General features: G+C 40.0%; 4 protein-coding genes across 4 annotated transcripts; 2 read left to right on the top strand and 2 right to left on the bottom strand.

Moving 5' to 3' along the window:
* Positions 1 to 917: 917 nt before the first annotated feature.
* Positions 918 to 2,402, bottom strand: PCOAH_00007520 (Uncharacterized protein; the record flags this gene model as incomplete). The annotated part of the gene is made up of 1 exon (XM_020057562.1): positions 918 to 2,402. The coding sequence occupies one exon, from the start codon at positions 2,400 to 2,402 to the stop codon at positions 918 to 920; it is 1,485 nt and encodes a 494-aa protein (XP_019913209.1).
* An 816-nt stretch (positions 2,403 to 3,218) lies between these two features.
* Positions 3,219 to 4,465, top strand: PCOAH_00007510 (Glutathione peroxidase; the record flags this gene model as incomplete). The annotated part of the gene is made up of 3 exons (XM_020057561.1): positions 3,219 to 3,713; positions 3,908 to 4,078; positions 4,322 to 4,465. The coding sequence occupies 3 exons, from the start codon at positions 3,426 to 3,428 to the stop codon at positions 4,463 to 4,465; spliced, it is 603 nt and encodes a 200-aa protein (XP_019913334.1).
* A 2,379-nt stretch (positions 4,466 to 6,844) lies between these two features.
* PCOAH_00007500 (P-type ATPase) lies at positions 6,845 to 10,684 on the top strand (the record flags this gene model as incomplete). Its single annotated transcript, XM_020057560.1, has 1 exon — positions 6,845 to 10,684. One exon carries the CDS (start codon positions 6,845 to 6,847, stop codon positions 10,682 to 10,684), a length of 3,840 nt encoding a protein of 1,279 aa, XP_019913082.1.
* A 5,197-nt stretch (positions 10,685 to 15,881) lies between these two features.
* PCOAH_00007490 (Uncharacterized protein) lies at positions 15,882 to 18,563 on the bottom strand (the record flags this gene model as incomplete). Its single annotated transcript, XM_020057559.1, has 4 exons — positions 15,882 to 15,951; positions 16,090 to 16,199; positions 16,309 to 16,453; positions 16,612 to 18,563. The coding sequence occupies 4 exons, from the start codon at positions 18,561 to 18,563 to the stop codon at positions 15,882 to 15,884; spliced, it is 2,277 nt and encodes a 758-aa protein (XP_019913260.1).
* Positions 18,564 to 23,231: the final 4,668 nt, after the last annotated feature.

The raw sequence follows: 23,231 nt of genomic DNA, 5'->3' as shown, positions 1-23,231 counted from the left end.
AATGGTTGGTGTCCCTTCTTTTTTTTCCTCTTCTTTTCCTCTTTTTTTCCTTTTTTCCAGGTTGGCTAATATATAACCATTGAGTTTATTTATTTTTTTGTTCTTCTTTTCCTTCCCTATGCGAGTGTGAGTGCTGTGCAGCTTGTGTAAGTTTTTCCTTTTTTTTTTTTTTTTTAAAATCTTGATTTGTTTTCCGCTCTCGCTCCGCCCGTTCAGGGTGAGAGAAATATAGCAGGTTTCCATGGCCAAAAAGTATCTTAAAAGAAGGAAAATTTTGTTCCTAGTGAGCTTGGCTTCCCTTTTTAAGTTGGGCGGTTGTCTGCGCAGGCTGTGCGCGTTCTCAAGGGGGGACCCTTCTATTTCCTCACTTCTTTTTTCATTTTTTCTTTTACTTGCTTTTGTCTTTTTATTTATCCTTAAACCACTTTGTGGCTCAGCAAACATGCCTCACTCATTGTGCACAAAAAAAAAAAAAAAAAAAAGAAATGAATGAATGAACAAATACACACTTGTGTGATGTGTGCTGCGTTCTGTTTGATACGTGTATGCGTCCTCCCGCGTGTATTATCAGAGTCACGCGATGAGAAAACTTCGTCATTTTATTTGCCTTCTCATAATGTCCACCCCGCGCCACGCGCATCATAACTCACCTTTTTTAATTTGTATACTTCGCAACACTTTTTGAACAACTTAAACGTAGATTAAAAAAAAAAAAAAAAAAAAAAAAAAAAAAGTCACTTATTTGGTTCACCCCCCATGGGGAATAGCCCCCCTGCATGTGCAAAATTGTAAAAAAAAAAAAAAAAAAAAAAAAAAATTGTCATTTTATTTTTTTCTCAAAATCATCTCGCTTTGCGCGTCGCCTTTGTGAAGGAGAAAAACCACTTGGGCAATTCGAGACACACTAGCCACCCGAATCAAAAGTTCAGGGAAAAGGACAGCCCCAAGTTACCAAACGGAAGGGCTTTTACAAATCCATATGACCCTAACAAATGCAAAGAGTCATCTGGAATACAATTCAACTTAACATTAAATTTCCCCTTAACGTATTGAGTTGAAACGTTCAAGTTCGTGTCGGGGATCCTATAGGCAACTGCGCAGTGAAAGGGGGAGTACTTCCCAGGGAAACCTTCCACGTTTGCTTCGAGTTGCTCCTGTAAAATCTCAATTTGCTTCTGCTGATTGTCTATGATGTGTAAAATATTTTGATAATTTTTACTTCGTTCAATTTCTTTAATGAGTTTTTTTTTTTTTTTTTTTGTCAAATCGTGTGATAATTTTTTTACATAATTTATATTTTTTTTTATTAACTGTTCATATTTTTCTATTGGAAAATTGTACACAAAATTGGACATACTGGAGGGTTGCTGCTGTTCAGCGTCGCTGTTTTTGCTCATTTTATTGTACAAGGAAAATTTAAAACTTGAGGGGAATAAATTTTGTAGCTTCTTTTCGTACGCTTCGAATGTTTTATTAACATGATTAACGTAGGAAATGTAATCCGCGTTGCTTTCCTTGTGCGAGAGGACCGTTTCTTTAATGTCGTCCAATGCCTTCAACTTGATGGACTGAATTTTATACAATAAAAGGTTGTACAGATTTTCCTCAATGGTCTTAACAATATCGAGGAAGCAATTGTAATTGCTCTGTAGATATTCTTCCTTCACTTTCTCGTTGCGCATATTTTGCACATCGGCTAGGTGTGTATACTTGTGGTACTTTACCTCAAAATCGCTTAATATGTTGAGGACAAACTTTCTCAAGTTATCCTGCTTATCTATGCCTTTTGTATATGAACAGAAGATCGTTTGAAGCGATAAAATAACTTTGCCTTTGAAGTTTTCTAAATGCTTTTTGTACTGGACCACGTTTTTGAGCGCCGCTTTGGGGTTGTTCTCCAGGTTGCTAAGCTCGATGCATCCCTCCGATTCGCTGCTGTTGGGGATGTTCAGCGGGGGGGGTTCCACGGGAGGGGTCACCTCCCCTGGTACTATTCTTCCAGTGGATGGTTTCCCTTCTTGTAAGATTCCTTCGGTTGGTGGCATCCCCTTATGTGGCACTCCTGCAGTGGTTGGCTCCCCCCGCACTTTCTTCTTTTTCTCCTCATTGCTCTTATCAAAGATTGAAAAAATCGAGCAGACCTTATACCTGTTGAGCCTGTAAAACTGGTGTCTCCTTCTTTTATTCTGAATGTACAGGTAACTTTTTGGCTTGCAATATCTGTTCCCGTTATATGGCCACTTATTTCCTTTCCGGTGGACACAACTGTGGGTCTCTATTCCCTTGAGGACTCTGCCGCCCTTTAGCCCTTTCAACCATTTGTGCGACTTCTCATTAAGATGTGTATTCAGCACGAACAGGAGAAGTATCCATCCAAACAAGTTCTTAATTAAAAATAGCATGTTATGTGTGCGCGCTCATTTGGTGTTCTTTTCTGTTCTGCTTTGTTTTAACTTGGCTTGGCTTGTGGGGAGAGGGGTGCGATTGCACGTGATGACATGTGTGTGAGTTAATATGATTATAAAACGGTATAGCCATACACCTATACACCGTGCGTGTGAAACTCCTTCCTTCCCTTCCGCGGAGGTGGACCGGATCGGAAGAACAAACAGAGGGCTAACTCAATTAAATTCACATATCAAGTAAACTTAATTCTCGTTTATAATTTTTTCATCGTGAGGCATCCACAAATTGGTGGTTCCTGAGTGTAGAGGCTCATTTGATCGTTTATCTTTTCCCCTTTGTGGGGCAAACTGAGGAAAAAAAAAAAAAATCGGCGTTTTGCTTCCCAAAAAAAAGAGAAAAAGAAAAAAGTCTTTCTGATAGGATAATAAGCACGAAGAACGACTGAGTCTCTGCCCTCTTAAGAACAATCTCCCAAAAAAGGTTGCTTATTTGCAGAATACAAATAAATTATGCAGCCCCCCCCGTTTTGTGGCTAAACTTGCAATTTGTTTTCTTTTTGCTTTAACCCGCCCATTATTTTCACATCGCGTCATTAACGGGATTTCCCTGAATTCTTATTTCCACGCTGTATGTGCGAATTGTGTGGAGAGAACAAAAAAAGGAGCCATAATGTATAGCATGGGGCATTCTCCGTGGGGCGAGAAAATCACGGCCAGTCTGTGCACGCCCGTGAAGGTTTTTTTTTTTCAGTTAGATAAGTTGCGAAATTTTGCATGAACAACAAGTCAGCAAAAAAAAAAAAAAAAAAAAAAAAAATGATAATAGCAGTAGCAGTAGTAAAGAAGCAAAATAGCTCTAAAGCTGAACAGCATAATCGAGCAAAATAATACCATGCGAGGAAGGCTTCCTTCCCCCCCCCGCTACCTTAAAAAAAAAACACAAAACAAAAATTACTTTGCGCTGCACGAAAAATCGGCCATACAAAAAAGCAAAAGCATTTTCGTGAACTCCTTCCCAAGATGAAACTCTTCCTATTTTTAAAGCTATTCGTCGTGTTGCTAATTTTACGAAGAAACTCTGCCAGCATGTTTAGCTTCTTCAAAAAAATAACAGTTTCGAAAGGGGACTTGCGTCCCTCCATTTATGACTACCATGTGAAGAAGCTGGATGGAACAACTGTGCCAATGTCTACTTACAAGAACAAGGTTTTGCTGATTGTTAACTCAGCGTCCAAGTGCGGCTTAACGCGGAAGCATGTGGATCAGCTTAACGAGCTGCACGATCGATTCAACGAGCAGGGATTAGAGGTTCGCAATTGGAGCAAATGAAAGGGGCCACTTTTCACCTGCTGTGAAACCTCCCCCTTTTTGAACGCGCCCGCAATTATCCAATTAGCAGCTGCTCACTATAGGAAGGGGTTTTCCAGTTTGTCGTTTTTCCCCACATTGTTATTGTCCCCTCCGTTATAATATCCCTGTCCGCCGCTCCCCCCTTTTTTCAGATTTTGGCCTTCCCCACTAGCCAGTTCCTATACCAGGAATTCTCCAACACGTGCGACATTTCCTCATTCAACGATAAAAACAAGATCAAATATAACTTCTTCGCCCCCATTGAAGTCAATGGGGAAAACACACATGAGCTGTTCAAATTTTTGAAGGCAAACTGTGACTCGGTAGGTGATTTTTACTAAATGTGCCTCCACACGTGCAATTATCGCACAGTAATGATGATCGCATTTTTATATGCTGGGTCAACCCGAAATGTTTGTCGCGCCGTGCTGCACATATTTTGTTTCTCCGAACGGACAGGAAAAATAGGACACTTTCCAGTTGGTTCACATGGCAAATGCAATGTGTACAATAATATGAACTTGCACGTACACTTTTTTTTTTTTTTTACCTATCCCCCCCACTAGATGCACGACACGAATGGACAGCTAGAAAACATCGGCTGGAACTTTGGAAAATTCTTAGTTAATAGGAACGGAAACGTAGTCAGTTATTTTTCCCCAAGAACTTATCCCCTTGAAATTGAGAAGAACATAACCGAATTATTGTAAAAGAAAAAAAAAAAAAAAGGTAGCAGAGTTAATTGTAGTTCAAGATGGATGAATAGGCTCCTTTTTCTTCTCCATCTGGTGCTCGTGATGGTGGTAGTTGTTTGCTCCCTCAATGAGAAAAGGCAAGTTACTATTGCCCCTCTACCGGTGTGTATTCTCTCCCACACCAACACCTAATGTATACATATAAGCGATATTTTCAAATGCGCTTTAAAAAAAAAAACAGTTTTCCTTCGCCCCCCTTTATCATGGTACATCCACACATTGAATGTACCGCAAAAAGGGGGGACTCCTTTTTAGCTGCAAAATGTGAACCAATTTTATGCCGGGGAACGTAAGTAAAAGCTGCTTCCAAGCGGTTATATGATGTGTTACCATTAAAAATGAAATCCTTCTTTTTTACATTTTTGCTATTCGTTTGCTTAACCTCGTGTCATGTGCTCTTTTTTTTTTTTTTTTTTCTTTTTTTTTGTAAAAATGGTGTACATGTGTATTTGACCCCATGTTCGGTTAAGCATACACGAGGAGTGGTAACTGCAAAAATTGGAATGCCCAGCATAATAACGTATAGATATATAAGCATACATAGGTGAACTTGCTTGGCATGTGCGTGCGGAATTTTCATGCGAGTTCATGCGCATGAAGATTCAGTACCTCGCTTAACCACAGCAAAGAAAAACTATAAATACATTGGCTACTACCTCGGGCCTTAAAAAGAAATGCATTTTTTTTGCCTCACATGTCACCCTTGCGCGCTGCTCCCTGTGTCGAGATTACGCCGTACGTTGTTTTAACCAACTGGGTTCTTTTAACTGGGCTTCTATGGCATTTGCTGGGTAAGCCCATCGCGGGATGGCAACGTACACTTCTTTTCCCCTTTTGCCACACTGCTCTTCCCATTTTGAAATGAAGCTTATTGCAAAAAGAAAGGGCGATGATGAGCCAAGTTGCTAAGGAAGGTATGGTAAAGGGGAAATTCCCAGGGAAGTGCGAACAGCAGGGCGTAGTTTTTTTTTTTTTTTTTTCTTCCACCACTGTTGCGTCCGTTTAAGTAGCTTAGGCAAAATAAGAAAGGGGGGGAACCTGCCGCACGTGTGCATATGCATGCAGCGTGGGCGGTAGAGGTCAAGAAGGATGAGTGCTTAACATCCCAGGCGACGGCGGGGCTAAACCGCCCCTACCGTTATGTTACACTTTGGTGTAGCTCCCACAAGGTGTGCTTCTTTGTTTCACCTCCTAGGCGTACCCGCTAGTGCACCGCCTTAACTCTCGGCGCTCACGTAGAGTTCTCCTTGCAAGCAGACTTTTCTACAACTCGCCGCAAAGCACGAATACATTATTTTAAAAAATTTGTAATATCCAATCTTTTGAAAAGTGGCAAACGGCGATACAACACCTCTTTTCCTCTCCAGGAAAGAAAAAAATAAAATTCACGCAAATGCACGAGAGGTATATATATATACCCACGTGCTTTAAATAATATGTATGGCCCGCCATCCCATTTTCGCTATCGCTCGTTTATTTTGATTATTTCTACTTGCCATATTATTTTGTATATACCACGCATAGCGGATATGATACATTGTGCATATGAAGCAATTAAATATATGGATGGCCCTTTGGAATTATTTTATTTTTTTTAACGACAAAAAGGAAGAAAAAAATTCGTTGTTCGTTCGTTTTTTTTTTTTTCCGGCCAAGGAATTAAAAAAGGAGTGTATGTTAAAAATAGCAGAGTATAATAGTGTATGCATATAAATTTACTTGTTTGTGTTATATGCTCCTAGTTAATTTTTCACGTGACACTATATTTAGCAGAGGTATATTCTTTGCATGTATGCAAGGAGAAAATACGCCTTTGAATAAAAATAAGTAAAAAACTCTTTTGTGTTTTTTTTTTTTATATATATATTTTCCCACCCATTTAGCTTATCCTAACGTAGTTGTACTTCCCTCAACATTTGTACTAATTTTGTATGCATATAGTAGGGCATTCTTCTTAACACGTTCTTCATAGCACGTTCTTAAGTAATACGTTCTTCGTAACCCTTTCTTCATTTCTCATTGTTGCTCTATTCCTACATAACGTGCGTAGGAGAGTGTATTATACTGTAAACAAGTCCGCGTTATAAAGTGAAAAACAAATTTGTGTGAAGGAGTGGAAAAAAATCTTGCCCCCCTGGAACACTCACACCACCCACGCAGTGCTATTGGGGAAGTGAAGAAGACCCAAGAACCAGTGTGTGGGGATCCCATTGTAGTCAACGTTCTGGCAACACTTGCTCAAGGGAATAAAAAATAATAATAAGTAATATTTTTAAGGGTTATTTATTTCTTTTTTCCGCTTTTTTTCCACTTTGCGTGTTTTCCTAAAAAGTTATGAATCCCAAGAGTACACAAAACGATTCAAACAGCACGGAGCCAAAGGAAGGAATCCACAATCAAAAAAAAAAAGAAAAAGATGGAATGAGCAGCTCTCGCAAAAAGGCCTCCGCGCCTGCTGCGGGGGCTGCCATTGGACAGAAGGATAGTCCAAAAGGTTCAGACCAGACGAAGGGGGAGGATGGGCAGCAGACAAAGCGGGAGCACAAGCCAAAGATACAGGCGGTGAAACCAAAGGAGGAGCCGGTAAAGGAAAACGTAGAAGTGGTAAAGCCAATTGTAGAAGCGGTAAAGCCAAATGTAGAAGCGGTAAAACCAAAGGTAGAAATGTTGAAGTCAACGGAGTTAACAAAACTGAACGATGAAGCGAACATCCCAGCCGGGTACAACCACGACGCGACGGAGAGTATTGAAAACCTGTGCAAGGAGTTCGATCTGCAGGACCTGAATTCAGGCCTAACAACAGAGCAAGTAAAAATAAACAGAGAAAAATATGGAGAGAATTACATCGAAAAGGATGACGCAACACCAATATGGTTGATTTTTCTATCGCAGTATTACAGCCCTGTGGTGATGCTACTCCTCGTTGCTGCTCTGGCCAGTTTAATCCTGAATGAAATTGTAGAAGGAGTTGCCATCATCAGTATAGTTACGCTGAATGCCTGTCTAGCTACATATATGGAAAAGTCCTCAGGTGACGCTATCGCAAAGTTAGCAGAAATGGCATCCCCCCAATGTACGGTTTTACGAAATGGGAATAAAATTGTTATTCCCTCGAGAGAAGTAGTGGTTGGTGACGTCGTCGTGATCAGCACAGGGGACTCCATCTCAGCAGACTTAAGATTAACTGAAGTGATCGAACTGAAAACAAATGAAAGTCTTCTAACAGGAGAATCGGAAGATATAAAGAAGACCTTAACACCAGTTGATTACACCACCCCTTTTGCGACCAACTTATGTTTCGCCACCACATCTGTCACGAACGGTTCAGGTAAAGGGATAGTTATTGCCACGGGGTTAAATACCCAGGTAGGGAAAATAGCCTCTCAGTTGAAAAGGTCAAGTAAGGGAAGCAAATTGACTCCCCTACAAGTAGCATTAAACAAACTGGGAGGACTCATAGGTCTTATTGCCATCATCGTTTTGGTGTTTATCATAGCGTTGGCTGTACTGATTAATTATAGAGATCCAGCACATGCCGATAAGGATCCCATTCTTGTAATAATTATAATTGGAGTGGGTTTTGCAGTTTCATCCGTTCCAGAAGGATTACCAATGGTTGTTACGATAACCCTTTCTGCTGGGGCTAAGGATATGGTTCGAAAGAATGCGAATGTGCGTAAGTTACCAGCTGTAGAAACGCTAGGATGCTGCTCCGTCATCTGCTCAGACAAAACGGGAACACTCACTGAAGGAAAAATGACAGCCATTAACGCCGTAACGTTTGCAAAGAACTCAAGTCTAAGTGATAAGAATAATAAGCTGACGAAAACGTTTGACTTTTATCCTACGAAAGGGTTCGAGCCTTATGGTGGATTATTCGATTCTAGCAAATTAACAAATGAATTAAAAAAAAAAATTGTCATCGCGAAGAATCAAGGCACATCTTATGATTCCATTTTGTACAATTATGGAAATCCAAAAAATGATTCCATAGATGTGAAGAAAACGAGGTCTCTCATGTTTGCTGCTTATCTCAACTCGTACGATACTACACTGGCGAGGGATCCTAAGACGTCTAAATGGACAATTCATGGAAACATGAGTGAAGGACCTATAGTAGTAGCTGCAGCGAAGGTTGGGTATAATTTCCTCACTAACGACAGCCAACAATCGTACGTCAAGGAGTACACACGATTGGACGATTTAGAAGTTACCTTTAACTCCTCCAGAAAAATGAAAATCACCTTTTATAAATTGAAGAAGGAAAACATGTTTGAGTATATTCATTTGCAGAGACCAGGGAAGATGTTCACCCACGTTGCTCTCATCAAGGGTGCCCCGGATAAGCTACTGGATAGAAGCACGCACCTTTTGGAGGAATCTCCCAAGGGACCGCAAATCTGTTGGAATGACAAAATTAGCGAAAATGAGAAGGAAATATTAGCCCAAAAGAATCTGGAACTATCGCAGAAGGCCTTGAGAGTCCTCGCCGTTTGCATTAAACCGTTAACCACTGAACACATAACTTTATTGAAAAGTTTGGACGATGCTGATGAGCGACTGAAATTTGTCACCACCGATGAGGATAGCGGATTCATCCCTCTGGGATATGTTGCCGCGTTCGACCCACCCAGACCCGGAGTGAAGGAAGCCATCCAGACATGTAGAGATGCTCAAGTGAAAGTCATTATGATCACGGGGGATCAGAAACCGACGGCCATTGCGATTGGAAAGCTCATCGGTTTGATAGGGGAGGAGCAGACAGACCAAACAGACCAGGCAGACGCCCAAGCCATCGAATGCTCCGAGCTGCACATTAACAAGAACCCGAACGAACCAGTACTACCGGATGACCAACTAGATGCATTCACAGATAAAATACTGATATACTCAAGAGCCCAACCGGAGGACAAAATCACCATCGTAAATTCCCTGAAGAGAAAAGGCTACCTAGTCGCCATGACAGGAGATGGGGTGAACGACGCACCAGCTTTAAAAGCAGCAGATATAGGAGTCGCCATGGGAATAAACGGAACGGAGGTAGCCAAAGGTGCATCTGAAATGATTCTAATTGATGACAATTTCTGTACAGTTGTTAGCGCCATAGATGTAGGAAGAACTATCTTTTCTAATATACAGAAATTTGTTTGCTTCTTGCTGGGTACGAACATTGGAGAGATACTTTACCTTTCCATCGCTATCGCAGCACAGATGCCCTTCCCATTGGAAGCACTTCAAATCTTATTCTTGAATTTAATGACAGATGGATGTCCAGCAGTAGCCCTATCGAGGGAGCCACCCAACCGCGATAATATGAAAACACCTCCCAGACCAAAGAAGCAACCCATAATGACCAAAAAGTGGTGGTTCTATGGAATCATCCCGCATACAATTTTCGAAGCGTTATGTGTCCTCCTGTCATTAGCATTTTCTCTCTACATCTGCACGGGCAGTTATACCTTAAATGATATACATAGTTCCTGCCGAACCGTTAGCTTCCCAGATGCTTCAGATGCAGACATCAAACATGAGTTCAAATACTTTTGCAGTACCTATGAATATAGGGTGTCCCCAGAGTATGTTGGTTGGATCACCAACGTGAATTTCTGGCACCCTGAGAAGAAAAAAACAGTTACTTTTTGGGGAGCTGCAAAAGGGAAAGTAGAGAATATAAGTCCTGAATCGATAGAAATACATCCAGATATACGAACCATAATGCAGAATGGTTGTCCAGGTGATTTAGAAACAGATGAATATGGATGGTGTAAACCGAAGGAAAATATTTCTGTTAACGCAAAGGATGACAATCTTCCCCCTGGAGTGTTTCGCAAGAATTTTGAAGACGTTGCTTCTAAGGGGTCAAAAAGAGGTAGAACCATGGCATTTATTTCTGCCGTATGGTGTGAAATGTTGAGAGCGTATACTGTTCGAAGTTGGGAACCCTTTTACAAAGTCTTTAATAGAAATATGTGGATGCATCTGGCTTGTAGCATTTCGGCCACTTTGACATTCTTGTCCACGTGCATTCCGGGAATTACCTCCGTTCTGAACACCACTTGCTTGCTCTGGTGGCAATACCTCTTGGGCATTTCATGGGCACTCCTCAACATGCTGCTGGATGAGATCGTGCCGAAGGTCATCTACCGCAGGAGGTACATGTCGGTGAAGAAGTAATGTGACAGAGGGCAGTTACCAGGTGACGCAACGGTGGAACAACCACTCGGCCGATTTTTTTTTTTTTTTATTTTTTTTCCCAGTTATCAATTTGTTTGCGTTATGAACAACATCGCGCCGCTGTTCGGCACAGTTTTCGTATTCATTATACATGCATTGTTAGACCGTTTAGCCGTTTATATACCTATTACTAATTGGTTATTGCGTAATATTTATTTTTTATTTTATTTTTACCCGGCGCACTTGCACGGGCATGCGTCCTGCTCACAAAGCAGCACCCATTTGGAGCACAGCGCGCATCCCGTCGTGCACGTACCAGGGCGGACGACTTTCTTGCCATAGCATGATGTCACTATCTCAGTTGGGCATTGTTCATATATGCATAATATGTGTGCAATAGTATGCATATGTAAGTACTGCGTGAACCACGCACTCCCCATACTCGTTTGCACGACATAAGTACCTACTCCCCCATTTGTATACATGCCTTTTTTTTTTAATGCGGATTCGATCCTTTCCCTGGCATGGTCGCCCTGTGTACCCATCCAGCCCGTCGCTTGTACGCCTTATGTAATACCTATGTGTGCATTTCCGTATAGGAGCGCACACACAGCTGGCTTTCACGCCTAGTAACCACGTGCCTCTTTAAGAAGAAAAAAAAAGAAAAAGAAAAACGCACACACAATTCCGAGTTCTTTACATATATTCATGTAAATTCATATATTTTTTTTTTTTTTTTTTGTTAATTTTGTATAAAATTTTTATCCTTAGTAATTCTTATAAAATCTGGTCCTCTTTTGAAGTAAAATTTGCTTTAAAAAAAAAAAAAAAAACCAACCTCTTCTGTTCCGATCACTGCCACTCTTACTATGCCGTACCAACTCGCATCGAATTTTGCTAATCCCTTTTAACAAGTTATTATTGTCAATGGGGGGAAGGAGCGCCAATTGTAGCTGTTGGCCCAGTCCTTCCCGTTTTACAGCATCCCCAGGTAGCCCCTTCGCCGATGGACAATTCCCAACGGCGTACCACACATACCTCTCCAGCTATACCATCGCTTTAAATTCGGATTGCACAAATTTTACACTATGCTTTAACAACAGTAACTTATATAGGCTTACACGCCTTTACGTACATAGAAGGCATACAATAGCGTCCACACACCTGTGCATACACACACACGTATATGCATGCGGCGTGTGCGCCCTTATTAAAGTTTAAAGTACATTTGGCTCATATTCTTTTCCTTAAAATCAAAAAAAAAAAAGCGGTAAAAAAAAAAAAAAAAGGAAAAAAGAATATAATCAAAATTTACTTTAAAAGATATATATTGTAAAGATAAGGTTATCGGCACTACATAACAGTAAAAACAGACGGGGGTGAAAAACTATAGATAATTTAAAAACACGAGCCAAAAAAAAGTGCACATATATACATATATATATACATATATGTATATAAACACAGGCCAGCGTTTTTTCTAAAAAAAATTGGAATGCATAGTACTGTATGTGCACACAACACAAGCCTTGTAATTTTTTTTTATAAAAAAATTTTAATTAAGTTAGATAATTGGTGTAATTACATTTATATGTTAAATAGGACGTAAAAAAAGGGGAAAATAAAAAAAGAACAAGATATGTCGTTATACATACGGACATGTACGTAAAATGGGGTAAAAAAAAAGAAAAAAGGAAATTAAAAACCACCTCTCAGACGTAGTACTAAGTGTAAGGTGGATTCCTTTTGGATGTTATAGTCAGACAAGGTTCTTCCATCTTCCAATTGTTTGCCAGCAAAAATAAGTCTCTGTTGGTCAGGTGGGATTCCCTCTTTGTCCTGAATTTTCGCTTTTACATTTTCAATCGTGTCGGATGACTCCACGTCCAAAGTGATGGTCTTTCCCGTTAGGGTCTTCACGAAAATTTGCATACCACCTCGTAAACGTAAGACCAAGTGTAACGTGGATTCCTTTTGGATGTTGTAGTCAGACAAGGTTCTTCCATCCTCTAATTGTTTGCCAGCAAAAATGAGTCTTTGCTGATCAGGGGGGATTCCCTCTTTGTCCTGAATTTTAGCCTTCACATTTTCAATTGTGTCAGATGACTCCACATCCAAAGTGATAGTCTTTCCCGTTAGGGTTTTCACGAAAATTTGCATACCACCTCTGAGACGTAGTACTAAGTGTAATGTAGATTCCTTTTGGATGTTGTAGTCAGACAAGGTTCTTCCATCTTCCAATTGTTTGCCAGCAAAAATGAGTCTCTGTTGGTCAGGTGGGATTCCCTCTTTGTCCTGAATTTTGGCCTTCACATTTTCAATCGTGTCGGATGACTCCACGTCCAAAGTGATAGTCTTTCCCGTTAGAGTCTTCACGAAAATTTGCATACCACCTCGTAAACGTAACACCAAGTGTAAGGTGGATTCCTTTTGGATGTTGTAGTCAGACAAGGTTCTTCCATCCTCTAATTGCTTGCCAGCAAAAATAAGTCTCTGTTGGTCAGGTGGGATTCCCTCTTTGTCCTGAATTTTAGCCTTCACATTTTCAATTGTGTCGGATGACTCCACGTCCAAAGTGATGGTTTTTCCTGAAATAAAAAAAAAAAAAAAAAAAGATATAGGAAAAATGGCTAGCTAGAATAAAAAAAAATAGCAAAATTGGCTAGTTAAAATAAAAAAACATACGCAAAAATAGCTAGTTAGAATAAAAAAACATACGCAAAAATGGCTAGTTAGACTAAAAAATAATTCCATGTTTACATTCTTCATGCACATACGCAATTGCATGCATTACATATACACATGGTAACCCTCCCAACGGGTAAGCATAGAATGGGATAAGCAACAGTTAGTACTTTCACTAATGCTCACAATGTTGCACATGAAAAAAGCAACCACTAAATGCACACATTAACGTATTCCCTAATACGACGCCCTTAATCTGTGCATGTTGATAAGCATCACAGTGCAGAGGGGTAGGAGCATATTAGGAGGGGAAAAAAAAAAAGGTAACGTGCAAGTTCACGAAATATGAGCAAAAGGAATGTATGGAAATAGGCACTACACTCCAATATGCATGCCAATCGGCATACCAATTCACATGCAAAAGCGCATATATTGGGCATACCGACCTGCGGCGCCGGTCAACAAGCCTCCTTACCTGTTAAAGTTTTCACAAAGATCTGCATTTTGGTGAAATGACCTAGAAATCTTGTGTTTGTGAGGGAAGCTCGCGGCGGCGTAAAAAAGTTTTACTTTTTGAGGAAAGCGATGCCCGCTCTGGGGGATATATATTTATGTATACAGTACGTATGTATATTTATATATATGTGCTGGAATCCCGAACACGCGCAGGGAAGGAAAAAGAAAAAAAATACTTTAAGTGATTTGTTTTAACAAAGCGGTATATAAACACAATATGTTCGCGCAAAGCACGGCAATCTGAAGTTTTCCTCTTCCTTTCAATTTTGGCAGTACTGCAATTTTAACATAAATTTTTTTAACTTGCTAAAATTGATTTCCTTTACAGTTACATATGTTTGCTGATATATATTGTATAAAAAAAAGTGTTCTTTATTTCTGTTTCACTGCTTTGAGGGGAAGTTAAATTGTTTTTAAAACGTGAGCGTAAAAACAAAAAAAAAAAAAAAGTAAAAGGGGGGAAGAAATTTTTTGTGAAATCGAAATGGATGCAAAAAAAACGGTATAAAAAATGAAAGTACTTTTTTTTTTTATTTCTTCACGTGTTGATTTCGCTTCTTTCCTTTTCCATCAATTTTTTTTTTTTTTTTTTTTTTTTTTTTCCATTTTCAATGGGGCCAAAATGGGGAAGTGTAGTGTATATTTATTTGTGCATATATACATATGCAAAAAAGATATATATATATAAAATATTATGCAATATATAAAATATATCCATGTATAAAAATTATATGTATATATTTATGTTGTATAATTTTATCCTTTCCGCACGGATGCGTACTGTGGTTTTTCTTTTTTTTTTGCCCATAACATGCAAATGGGGCGGTCGCGCGTAAGTGGAAATCGGAGTTTGCCTTTTTCCCCTTTCTTTTGTTCCTCTTTCCCTTTTTTTTTTTTTTTTTTCCTTCCATATTTCTTCCCCTTGTGTGCCAACGCGTTTGCTTCGCTTGTCCGTGTGCACTAGTCATTACATATACGCAACTTTAAAAATACAACTGTGGGTCAGCCATACACGCGTAAATATATTATGTTCCTTTACATGTACGTACATCTGTGTAGGTATACTTGTACGTGCCTTACTTAGCTTCCTCACCCCTCAGAATGCTACCCACGGGGGATAACCTCCGTAATGTCACCAAATGTTACTATACATAGTAAAAACGCCATGCCGCAAACTCTGGCCATAACAAAATTTAATGCGCCATTATTAGCAGCCCCTAGAGGACAAAGCTCGACCGCTAAAGTTGCATACCCATTTGGTGAAGACCAAACAAGTGTGCAAATTCGAGCGAGCATTTATATGCGCGCGTCCTCCCGTGAGTAAGTGCACATGGAAGGACGTACAGTTGGCCCCGCAGTGCATGCCAAAAGTACGGAAAACGTTATAAAAGGAGTCACGCCTCATAAGATGGTGGGAACGGGGCCTCCTTTCCATTCGCCCGGCAAAAAGTACATCATAGGTACTGCCAAAGGGGGGGAAGTGACGTCCCCGGAATTTAGCTTCGTAGGTAGAAATGCCCCATGGGGCGGTGTTATCTCATTCGTCCCGTGTGCAGAATTTTAATCAAGCCTACGTACCAACAATCCTCCATGCCATTTACTTGCCCAGTCGGAACAACGTACATAAAGTCTGACGTGTAACCCTGTTGTGCAGGGAAAAAAGGTATACCTTCCAGCGTGATGTTTTTTTCACCTTCTTAATTCACAATTGAGGAAAAGGAAATTTTTTTTTTTTTTTTCAAAAAGGAGGGCAAAAAAAGTGTACACTTCTTGGGGGGTATAAAAGGGATTGTAGAAAAATGTTCAGTTTTTCAAAATGGCAATTAAAAATGGGGATATATACATGGGGGGCGATGCATATATGTGCGGTAAGCAGTATGTGCCATGTGCAACATGTAGCATGTATGGTGGGCGTGACGAAAGGTGAACAGAAAAAATAACCCGCGCGGCACCTTGGCATGCGCGTAGATTGCCAAGTGGGGGAATGCTTTCTCATTTAACAGCGTCTGACGGAACGGTCTCCTCTTTCCTGGAGTTCCCCCTTCTTGATCAGGATAGCCAGGGCCCTGCGCAGTTAAAAAAAGGACGTAACGGGGTGGAGTTTCTCCGCGGGGGATGCTCATGTGTACGTACATGTATATGTATATATGCATGTGTGTGACTATGCCATCGCTTGGCATTTAACCCCATTCCGCTTTCATTACTTGGATAAAGCCGATCGGTCGAATCCTCTTAGCTGCAGCTCCCTGAATAAATTCACCCGTGAGGCCCTCTGCCCTTTTCCGAGTCGTCCCAGGATGGCATCCTCCGCTTGCTGAAAGGGGTACGGAAAAAGGAAAGTTGTTTCACATGATATCGGGAACGGTTCGTAACATTGCATACGTTCAAATGTGCACGGCACATATGTGGTCGTTCGCGCAAACCTTCACGGCCTTCTGCTCCAACGGGGACATGGTCTCGAAAATGAGGCATTGCTTCGCCGTTTCGGCGGTGGATGCTGAGAAGAGGTCGATGGACATCTGCACGTGCTTCTCCGTGGCGAACTGGGAAAGCTCCATTTTGGCAAAGCTGCAGGGCGGGGGGTTCATTATGATGAACCATCTCTCAAAAAAGCAGAAGCGCGCAACATATGGCACGCATTGATCAAGGGGAAGATGCAAATGGAGGATGAACAAACACACAGGGAAGTACGCATCCAGGGGATGCTCTCATGAATGCTGTCTAACCTCTCCGCCAACCGAATGAGCGATTCGAGCTGACGCAAGGTGATGGGAATTTTCTTCGTGACGGAGCGTCTGTCGCCTCGGTATTCCGCTCTTGTTTGCACGTAGAAATTTCGCAACGAGTCCCTAGCCTCCTTGGACAACAAAGGGGCGATTTCCTTCTTGGCGTACTGAATAAATCTAGTCAATTTTGAGAGAGGAATTTCCCCCTCTTGGGACTTATGCTTTGATGCATGCAAGGCGACAATATGGTTGCAGAGGAGAGTATCCTTTTCAATGTCCTGTTTATTACGTAATAAAAATATGATATCAAATCTGGACAAAATGGTGGTCTTAAAGTCGTGTTGATCTGTGGTGTCTTGCGAATCATCATATGACCCAAAGGACGGATTGGCTGCAGCAATGACAGAACATCTACTATTCAGCATGGTAGTAATTCCTGCTTTCGAAATGGATATGGTTTGCTGTTCCATAGCTTCGTGTATAGCCACCACATCATCATCTCTCATTTTATCAAACTCATCAATACAGACAACTCCTCCGTCAGCCAGAACCATGGCTCCACCTTCTAGAGAGAAAACCCCCTGACTGTCTCTCATAACAGCTGCAGTTAATCCTGCTGCACTGCTACCCTTTCCAGATGTATAAACAGAAACAGGGGCACATCGATTTACGAATTTTAAAATTTGCGACTTGGCAACTGAGGGATCTCCAAGCATCAGCATGTTGATGTCTCCCCGAATTTTTGTCTCCTCTCCAATTCGTTTTCTAGTACCTCCAAAGAGTAAACACGCACAAGCTTTTTTTACCTCGTCCATTCCGTAAAGTTCTGGTGCTATGGACTTAAATATTTTTTCATGAATATCATGTTCAGCTGCCAGTAGAGTTAATTCATTTCTTTCCTCTACGTCAAAGTTTAAGTCGTTTCCTGTCATGTCGTCATATTTTTGAAAGCCTAAAACGTGTAGGTAGGAAAAGTTGGTTCCATCTGCTCTTGTAGGTTTAGGGTTTGGATTATATGAAGTGAGAACCCCATGAACGTAGACTCGATCTCCAGGAATCATTTTTTCACATAAATATCTTGTTGCATTTAATTGTAAATGTCTTGGCATATCTCCTGTTGGGACTGCCTCTGGTAATTCTTGCATCTTCAAAGATTGTATGTCAACAAATGTGCACTCATTCGGCAGAATGACATATGGTTCTAAAACTCCATTGCATCCTAACTGATTATCCATCGGGTTTGCAACACCCATGGAAGACTTCATAGTGGAGGAGTATCTACAATAGGGTGGCAACTGCGGTTTATCTTTCCATAGCGGAACATCAATAGACATTTTATGATCACAATATCTGCACTGAAGTGTAATTTTCCTCATCTTATGTTGTGGCTTACTTGCCTGTACAATAATTCCCGGGACCACCACAAACCTTTCCTGAGTAGCTGCTAGGAGACCTCTAATCGGTGTAGGCCTAATGAATGTATTCAACAAATTAATTTGAATATAATTTAAGTGCTCATCTTCGTCATTTAATATGTTGGCCGTTTCGCACACTTCGTAGCACACTCGCTCAACAGTAGGCAAGTATGTTAGCGGTCTTTCCGAAAGCGCTCTAGCCAAAATGGCAGAGTAATTTTCGGGCTTTTTCATCTTCCTCTCCGAAATGGGAGTTGCACTTATTTCGTTATTTTCAAAAACCGTCTGTTGTTTGTATATATCATCCAATTTCAAATCGAGGGTGAAATTATTATTTTTCACATTTTCGAAAAGCGTTCTCTTCAAGTTTCCTTCTTTCAGTGTGTTGGATGAATACCTCGAGAGAAAGTCCTGGAAATAATTGTACACTTCGTTCAGACTGGGTAGGTTGTCCTCAATGCGAATGTTGTTCTCTGGTCTGCTGTTGGGGTTCCTTGCGGCATTGAAGAATGCCCGTCCTTCCTGTATTCCCAGCATTTCTCTACCTTATGTGTAGGGGGGTGCCAAAATTCGTCTCCAGGATGAAGCAGTCAAAGCGGTATGTCAGGTTCCTCCTCCAATTTGGAATCTTGCCCTTTCGTGCGCGTGTATTTCTGGAAGTGCAATTTATTCTTTTCCTCACACATGCACCAATTGTTGTAAATTTCCCTGTGCGCCTTTTTTCCCCTCTTGAAGAAGCGTGCCCCCTGTGGCTCCCCTGAGATACGTACGTCTGGGTGACTATTTTTTTTACCTTCCGGAAGAACGCGTTGGAGAGGGAACTGCTCACTGCATGCAAGTGTTTTACCTTCTGTCGCGACGCAGCTGTGGTCGTTCCCCGATCTGCATACTGTACGTTTTGCAGGGAAAAAAATAAAATGAAATATATTTATATGAACACTGTTCAGGCGTTTTTTTTTTTTATTGTGCCCCCCTCATGTGTGTGTAAGTTTTTTCATCTTCCTTGCGCGGATGAGCTCATGCAGTGTGTTAACCTACCCGAAGTAAGGTACCTCCCGTGTTGCGGGAATTTCCCAAAAGGAACGAACCAATGATTGGTGGGGAAAATGCAAAGCCTCCTCTCCTAGTGGACAATATGCGGTGAACCGATTGGCACGCATCTAGACTGTGTCAGTAGTGGCAGTGCCAAAAAGGATACTTCACGTGCCATGCAATAAAAGGAAAAACCAAAAAAACAGACGAATGGTGCTATCTCCTTCGAATTGGTCTCTTCCACACATATAATACAAAATTGGCTTCCTTCTCATTCAATATAATCTATTCTTTTTTGCAGTGCCACTTATTGCCACTTTTTTTTTTTCCTTAGCCACATGGCTCATTACCCAAAAGTATAAACAAGCGCCTTACCTATATGTGTCAATTCGAATGTGCGCAGGGGGGGTGGGAATAAAGAAAAAAAAATTCGAAAAATACATCGCCATATTGCGAATACCGCACACCCTTTCCGGAAATTTTTTTTTTTTTTTTTCCTATTGCGTAAGCGCAAATTTTGAACGCTCCAAAATGATTTGCACCTTTTAAGCGAAGACAAAATGGGGATTGCAAAAGGACGAAAGGAAAAGCCGGGGGCGGTGGTCCTTATATATTAAGTTTTTTCTTTTTCCTTCGGGAATGTAGTATTAACCCCACACACAAGGTGGAACGAATCAATAGCTATGCCATACTATTCGCTGGTTTCGAACGAAGAGAAGAAAAATGCATTTTTTCCTATTTGCAAAAGGACGCAACGTGTAAAAGTGCTCTGCGTACTTTTGTGCAAGTGATGTAAAAGGTGAACGCTTTACGGAATCCCTTTTTCCTCCCCCAGGGGTACTAATTTCCCAGCCATGCAATTGTTCCACTTGTGGTGTATCGCCCAAGTGTGTATATTTCTCTCAAAAAGGGCGTGTAAATTTATATGCTCAATCAATTTTGCACAATGTGTGTACATTTCGGAGCATAATTATTCGTTTTCATGATGGCGGATGTTCTTAAAAAAAGCGTTCCGCAATGGGCAATCACAGTTTGCAAAAACGTATGCTTATTTATATATTTAAAAAGAAGAAAAAAGAAGGAAAAAAAAAAAAAAGAAAAAAAAGAAAAAAAAAGAAATAAGAAAAATAAGAAAGAAAAGAAAAAAAAATAAAAGGAAGGAAAATAAAAGAAAAAAAGAAAAAGGAAAGGAAGAAAAAACAAAGAAAAGGTCCCCTTGCTTCTTTACATTGTATGAACATCGCACTTATTTATGTTCACGCAGGGAAGAAACATTCCCCTTTCATTCCCTTCCCCATCCAAGTCTTACATGTTCTGATAACCTATATTCTGGCGACCTGGAGTATTTGTTCTTCCCTTTCTGGCAGATGTTACAACATATACTGTTGAATCATCCTCTGTTGTTGGACCTATAGTAGAAGTTTCTGTTAAACCGTCAATATCACCTCCAACTGATCTTCTCCTTCTTGTGCTTCTTCTTCCACCTCCAGAAAAATTGTTACCAAACCAAGAAGACCATGGTTTATACTGAAGGGAAGGAAAGGTTGTGTTAGGGGTGGAAAGAAGGACTGATATGAGTCGAAGGAAGGGAAAGTTGTTAGGGTGGTGGTAGGTCGGTTGTTATGGTGGTGGTAGGTCGGTTGTTATGGTGGTGGTAGGTCGGTTGTTATGGTGGTGGTAGGTCGGTTGTTATGGTGGTGGTAGGTCGGTTGTTATGGTGGTGGTAGGTCGGTTGTTATGGTGGTGATAGGTGGGTTGTTAGGGGTCTTAGGTGGAAGGAAGGGTTGTTGGGTGGTAGGTGGGTTGTTAGGGTGGTGTTAGAATGGAAGGAAAGTTGTTAGGGTGGTGGTAGGTGGAAGGAAGGTTGTTAGGATGTAGGGTGGAAGGAAGGTTGTAAGGGATGAAATAATATTACTTATATTATTTCACTTTTAATTATAATTTTAGTTGTATGTATACCTTATATAGGAGGAATGGAGCAACAGTAAATCCGAGCGTGCCAATTATGGAAGAAATGCTTGCTGTGGTGGTGGCAGAACGAACGGCTTCGTCCACTGCCTTGTTCACTGCTGTAGAGGTTGCTGCTTGTGCTTGATTCGCTTCCTGCTTTATTTCATTTTGTGCAGTTTCTAATGTAGATTGCAATTTTGAGAGTTTCGCCTGAATGCCAACTATATGACCATTCCAAAAATTTTTACAGAATTCATCCTTACTTTTTTCGGCCTCGTGCGTACAACGTGTTTCAATTTCTTCCTTTGCTCTTTTGACATTCTCTATGTATTTTTTACATTTCTCAATACCCCCACGCCCACTATTCTCTAACAGAATTCGTATAATATAATGATCATGAAGGAAATTAAATAATATTTTCTGACTGTTGAAATTTTCTTTCTTAAGATTTTCACAGGGAATTTCACACTCTTGTCTTGAGTTACCGGGTTTTCTTATTTCTCTGCAAATAGTACTTATCATACCTTGGAAATCTCCACGTGTCCCTGCACTCTTAGATAATTCATCCCTTATCCAATAATAAAAGAAGTGGCGTGCGGTACATTCGGCTGGTGCCACATTTTGGGTTGATTTTTCTTCTTTTTGCCTGTATTCTTTATATATATAGGCCAATGCTTTTTGAGTTGGATACAGATACTGCCCGAGACTCCTCGTTCCCAATTTATAACTGTCCGCTTCTGTGCTGCAACCATTTTCTGTTGTACAGTTTACTGTGGTGCTCCCTCCCCCATTTTCGAATTTATCATAGTATTCCGTCCATGAGGGTAATTGCTTTAAAAGTGGGTCCTATAAATGTGAATAATTATTGGCAGGCAGAAAGGGTAAATATGTAAGTGTACATGTTCCTATGTGGTTAGCTATGATTTTATTATAATATGCACATCGAAGTTTGCCGTACACAATGTGTTTGTGAACATTTTAAACGGGCATAAGAACAACTTAAAGTTCTTCCCTTACCCCTGCTGACATGATTTATATGTGTATATTTTTCTTCTGTTATATATATATATATAATGTGAATTTATGTTATAAGAAATGTGTGTTGTTCCTTCCTATATATATATGTATTCATAATAAACATGTGAGAATGCTGTTCGTTCTATAATTATGAAAATGAATTGGGAATATTAAATTTTTCACTCTTCCTTACACCACACACACTGCTCAAAACTTTTCAAGGAACAATGATTATACATTATACAAATATATATAAGATAATTATATGTACATTTAATTAAGGTAAATATAGGAATAAATGTATGGGAATAGTGAAGTTAAAAAGGAAAAAAACAAAACAAAACAAAACAAAACAGAGGATACATTACTATGTAGAAGTATAACATGAATTCAAAGGTAAGGGAACGAGGAGTGAAGGTTAGTTCAAATAGTGCATAATGTGCATATATTCATTCATACAAATGGTTGTTGTTCATGGTGTATTTGTCAAAAGAGAAAGAAGAAAAAAAGTAAAAAGAATTTATTATTACTGAGTGTTCTTAAAAAAAAAAAAAAGAAGTCCATCATACGCGTTGGAACACATTAACATGTGCAAAAAGTATATAATGTGCACCCGGAAGAGGAAGAAGGGGAGCTCAAATAGTATACATAATATGTGCACATCTTCTTCCCCCATATGGATCAACTGTTTGTATATCATAATTAAGTACGGAAGAAGAAAAGAAAAGAAAAAAAGAAAAAAGAAAAGAAAAGAAGAAGGAACTTTTATTACTACTAAGAAGTCATGAATAAAATAAATGGGTGTATGGTGTAAAAAAATGTGTTATTATATAGAAATGTATGTGTACATCTCCCTTCCTATTCACATAAATAACTCACGTAATTCCTTTTATTATGTAATTTTTATTTACTTCTATAAGTTTACACACTCTACCTATTACATATGAATACATATATGTGCATATGTATACATATGGTGAGGGAAGAAGGGAAAGGGGAAAGAATATGCTCTGCCTGCACATATGGATGAACTGTGTACAATATATATCTACGTTAACAATTTTCTTAATGATTTTTCTTAATAACAAAGAAATATTTACTAATATCACATGATGAAATGCTCATTATAAAAGGGGAGAAGAATTGCATTCTTATATATAGTTAATAACCGGTGTATGTAAATAATAGTGGTACCATGTTCATTGA

The sequence above is a fragment of the Plasmodium coatneyi genome, chromosome 4 (genome assembly GCF_001680005.1).
Source record: "Plasmodium coatneyi strain Hackeri chromosome 4, complete sequence".
NCBI classification, from domain to species: Eukaryota; Apicomplexa; class Aconoidasida; order Haemosporida; family Plasmodiidae; genus Plasmodium; species Plasmodium coatneyi.
This window is presented reverse-complemented; position numbering and strand designations above follow the sequence as displayed.